The 5,397-nt window shown below is 42.5% G+C and overlaps 1 protein-coding gene across 1 annotated transcript; it reads left to right on the top strand.

The window, feature by feature from the left end:
• The first annotated feature begins 337 nt into the window (after positions 1-337).
• Positions 338-3,727, top strand: LOC113750493. The gene is made up of 3 exons (XM_027294458.1): positions 338-739; positions 1,100-2,278; positions 3,482-3,727. The coding sequence occupies exons 1-3, from the start codon at positions 338-340 to the stop codon at positions 3,725-3,727; spliced, it is 1,827 nt and encodes a 608-aa protein (XP_027150259.1).
• The last annotated feature ends 1,670 nt before the right edge of the window (positions 3,728-5,397 follow it).

Genomic DNA, 5,397 nt, shown 5'->3' with positions numbered 1-5,397 from the left:
TCCTGTTCGTATAATGATCAAAAGAGCGAGTTGTAACTATGTGAATGAAGAAATGGAGGTCACAAGCCGAAGGAGGTCTGTGTTCGATAGGTTGGGAAATAAGTCAAAGCGTATTTCTGTGTTTGACAGACTTGGCCCGCAGCCGAAAAATTTGAAACCGCCTGTCTATGAAAGATTAGGCAGTAAAAAGAAAGAGTACCAGATTGCCAAGGAAGAAAGCCTTACTCCAATAAAGAAGAACGGACCAAGAAAGCGAGTCTCCAATTTCTTCATGCACTATGGAGACTTATTCAATGTAAGAATTGAAACCATTTTTGAGGAATAGGGTCAAGGAAGTATGGCTTCCTGTCACCATATTACGATCAGTGATCCCGAAGAAGAAGAAGAAGATGCAGACGACGCTCCCCCTGAACTTGAGCAAGGGGTAAAAAATACGGTCGATGAGCTAAAAGAGATTAACCTTGGCACAAACGACGATCCTCGCCCAATTTACATAAGCTCTTGTATGACTCCTGAAGAAGAAAAAGAGTATGTTGATTTGCTGCTCGAGTTCAGGGACGTCTTTGCTTGGAATTACTCAGAAATGCCTAGTTTGGATCCAAGGGTCGCCGTTCATAATTTGTCCGTCAAGCGGGGAATAAAACCTGTCAAGCAAACGCAAAGGCGCTTTCGGCCCGAATTGATTCCCCTGATAGAAAATGAGATAAATCGATTGATTGAAGCTGGATTTATACGAGAAGTAAAATATCCAACATGGATTTCAAGCATCGTCCCTGTAAGGAAAAAGAATGGGCAAATTCGAGTTTGTGTTGACTTTCGAGATTTAAACGAGGCTTGCCCCAAAGATGATTTTCCTCTCCCCATCACAGAATTGACGGTAGATGCTACAACCGGGCATGAAGCACTATCTTTTCTCGATGGATCGTCTGGCTACAATCAAATACGCATGGCGCCCGAGGATGAGGAGCTAACTGCCTTCCGCACCCCCAAGGGAATTTATTGCTATAAAGTAATGCCGTTTGGCTTGAAAAATGCTGGAGCAACATATCAAAGGGCAATGCAAAGAATTTTTGACGATATGCTCCATAAAAATGTGGAGTGCTATGTCGATGATCTTGTGGTGAAATCAAAGAAGCGGGAAGATCATATTCAAGACCTTCGAAAAGTTTTCCAACGCCTTCGGAGATACCAACTGAAGATGAATCCTTTGAAGTGTGCGTTCGGAGTCACTTCTGGCAAGTTTCTCGGTTTTATCGTTCATCAGCGAGGAATAGAAGTCGATCGATCTAAAATTGATGCCATCGTGAACATGCCTGAACCGCGAAATATTCATGAATTGAAGAGTCTTCAAGGGAAGTTGGCTTATATCCGCAGGTTTATCTCTAATTTGGCCGGACGATGCCAACCCTTCAGTCGACTGATGAAGAAATGGGTGCCCTTCGAGTGGGATGAATCGTGTAGGAATGCCTTTACAAGCATCAAAATGTATCTCATGAATCCTCCAGTTTTGGCTGCACCCATCTCAGGAAAACCATTGATTCTCTATATTTTCGCCCAAGAACGGTCGGTTGGGGCCTTACTTGCTCAAGAAAACGATGAAGGTAAGGAGAATGCACTGTATTACTTGAGCCGGATGATGACATCTAATGAGTTGAACTACTCGCCCATCGAGAAGTTGTGTTTGGCACTTATATTTGTCATTCAGAAGTTGAAACATTACTTTCAAACACACACTATTCGACTCATATCTAAGTCTAATCCCATTAAATACTTCATGGCAAAACCTGTACTGTCTGATCGACTCGCGAGATGGTACCTCCAGTTTCAACAGTTTGAAATTATTTACGTACCTGCGAAGGCTGTCAAAGGACAAATATTGGCAGACTTTTTAGCCGATCATCCCCTACCTGCCGAGTGGGAGTTGACTGATGAACTTCCCGATGAAGAAGTGTTTATGGTCGAATCTCCGTGGTCGATGTATTTCGATGGAGCCGCGCACCGTGACGGAGCCGGTGCAGGAATTATCTTTCATACTCCTGAAGCAAATATATTGCCATACTCTTTCACTTTAACACGCCGGTGTTCCAACAATGTGGCTGAATATCAGGCGTTGATTCTCGGTCTTGAAACGGCTGTAGACATGAAACAGTTGCATCTTAGAGTCTACGGTGATTCAAAATTGGTGGTAAATCAACTTCTTGGTGTTTATGATGTCAAGAAACCCGAATTGATCCCATATTATAAGTATGCAAGGCAACTCATGGGATATCTGGGCGATGTCACTATAGAACATATCCCTAGAAATTTCAACCAACAAGCTGACTCTTTGGCAAGGGTGGCGTCCATGATCACTCTGCCTTCTCATCGAAATCAGATTTCAATATGTCAAAGTTGGGTCATACCTCCGATGTTTGATGAAGATGATGATGGTGAGGAAGAAAATGCTTATCATATTTTTGTCCATGAGATCGAAAAGGAGGATTGGTGTCACCTCATCATTGATTACCTTAATCATGGGAAGTTACCAGAAGATCCTAAGAAAAGGGTTGATATACGTCGTCGAGCACCACGTTTCATTTACTACAAAGGGACGCTTTACCGAAAGTCATTCGATGGGGTGTTTCTACGATGTCTTGGAGAAGATGAGGCCATGCAAGCAATGGAGGAGGCTCACTCTGGGATATGTGGTGCTCACCAATCTGGCCCGAAATTACACTTTCGCATTAAAAGAATGGGATACTACTGGCCAACAATGGTGAAGGACTGTATCGATTTTGCTAGAAGATGTCAAGCTTGTCAATTCCATGGCAATTTCATCCGTCAACCTCCTGAACCATTGCATCCAACTGTAGCTTCTTGGCCGTTCGATGCTTGGGGTTTGGATATAGTTGGACCGCTTCCAAAATCTTCTGGAGGACACATTTTTATTTTGGCAGCGACGGATTATTTCTCAAAGTGGGCCGAAGCGGTTCCTCTAAGAGAGGTCAAAAAGGAGAATGTAGTAGATTTTATCCGCTCGCACATCATTTATCGATATGGAGTCCCGCGGTATATCATCACCGATAATGGTAAGCCTTTTTGCAATGTAGCAATGAACAAACTTTGCGAAAAGTTTCATTTCAAACAATACAATTCGTCCATGTACTACGCTGCCGCAAATGGACTCGCTGAAGCATTCAACAAGACCTTATGTAATCTGTTGAAGAAAATCGTGGATAAATCGAAAAGGGATTGGCATCTTCGGATTGGAGAAGCGCTTTGGGCATACCGAACCACTTTTCGAACTCCCACACAAGCAACCCCATATGCGCTTGTTTACGGTGTTGAAGCTGTTCTTCCACTTGAGTGTCAAATACCTTCGCTAAGAATTGCAATTCAAGAAGGGCTCAGTGGAGAAGATAATGTTCGTCTTCGCCTTGAGGAATTAGAAGCACTCGACGAAAAGAGATTGGAAGCTCAGCAACGGATTGAGTGTTATCAGGCTCGCCTTTCAAAGGCATTCAATAAGCACGTTCGACCCCGCTCTTTTCAAATTGGAGAGTTAGTGCTCGCCGTTCGGAGACCAATCATTCTCACTCATGGCGGACAAAGAAAGTTTACTCCTAAGTGGGATGGTCCATATGTCATTCGAGAAGTATATACAAATGGCTCATACAAGTTGGTTGCCGAAGATGGATTAAGGGTTGGCCCCATCAATGGCAAGTACCTAAAAAGGTACTATGCATAATCGGAACCGCGCGATGCTCCTGGCCCGCATGAGCTAAAACTGTGGATGGCAACCACCAACAGTGTAGTATGTGGTTAAACTGCTGAAACACTCCACCAAGTCTAAGGTGGTAAACAAATAGATACTCCTGGCCCGCATGAGGTTAAAATGCGAACGGCAGGAACTACATGTGACTTGATTCCCTTGTTGGGATACGTAGGCAGCTTGGAGGGCATCCTCTAAGTTCAGTTACACCGCTCCAAATCAAATCCTTGTCCCTTACAAAAAAAAAATGAAAAAAGAATTTTCTCTTTCCAAAAAATAAAAAAAAATAAAAAAAAATAATAAAATGCTCCATTTGAGTTCTTTTCTCTTAAAAAAAAACATGAGATAAGAAATGAAAAGCATTTTATTATTCAAAAGAAAACTCATTACATGGAAAAAATGAGTGATAAAATAATTCAAGGAAAAGAAGAACATGGTGGAAAGTCTAAATATCAAATTTGTATTCCACTACAGCTACTTTATATGATTCAAGTGCAGAATTCATGTCTTCAAGTTCCTTCATTGCGTTATCAGTCATGATGCTAGTATTTTCAATGGAAGATAGCTCATCATGCGCTTGGGTTATTTCAGCCTGGATCTCCTTGAAGGTCTCATACTTTTGATCGATAGTCGAACTGATTTCCAGGCCTTGTTTCTCCAAACTGATGAGTTCCTGTTGCAGAACCTTCTTCCTGTCTTCAATGGACTGCAACTTTTCTTCAAGACTTTGCAAGTGACAAGTTAGTCCTTCTTCCTTTGCCTTAACTCTCTTGAGTTGGACGGTCGCGTTGGAAAGGAGTTCTGCATGTGTTTCTTTGCTCATCCTTTCCCACGATGAGGATGCCAGAACATCATATGCCTCCGCCTTGGCAAACAATTCCATCAAGTGATCTTTTAAAGGGAGACCATTGGTAGAATCCGTTCTTGTGATTTCCGCAATGATTTCCTCTGCACACTCTTTTAAAGAAGAGATCTGTTCAGTTGGAGTGTCAAGAATCTGTCCGCGAAAATCCATCAACAAACTCTGCAAGTACTTCCTTCGATGCGCCTGGATCAATTTTTGACCATGAAATTCTGAAACCAATGCTACCTTAGGTTTTTTCCGGATTTCGTGCAAATTAGACAGCTCCTTCTTTGACAAAGCGCCTCCACTGGGGGCAAGTTGCTTTGGGATGCTGATAACGACTTCGTCACCTTTCTTGTTTGAAATTATAGCATCAGTCTCAAGTTCAAGTGGTGAATTGGTATCAACATCTTCTTGGTGGAATTCAAGAAGTGGGGGCTGAAAAAAAAAATGTTTTGAGGGTCTTTTTTTTTTAAAAAAAAAGAAAAGGAAAATATGATTACCTTAAGTGGCGACACTCCAACCGACGGTGGTGAAAAGGAAATTTCCTCCAAATCAGAAGATGTCCTCTTCTTCGATCGGTTCCAATGACGGTCTTGGCTACTACTGCCGCTTGCCAACGAATGGGTTCCTCTCTGGGTAGATTCGATACCCTGAGCTTGAGTCCCTTCTTGTCCTATAGCCTCGAGAGAACCACGATCGTCCATCATTTCAATTTCGACATCTTCTTCTGTGTGAGTCACTGATAAAGATTTTGAAACCATGGGCGGCATCTTCTTTGCTGGAATCACTGGTTGCGCCT

Source organism: Coffea eugenioides, chromosome 10 (assembly GCF_003713205.1).
Source record: "Coffea eugenioides isolate CCC68of chromosome 10, Ceug_1.0, whole genome shotgun sequence".
In the NCBI taxonomy this organism is placed as follows: Eukaryota; Viridiplantae; Streptophyta; class Magnoliopsida; order Gentianales; family Rubiaceae; genus Coffea; species Coffea eugenioides.
This window is presented reverse-complemented; position numbering and strand designations above follow the sequence as displayed.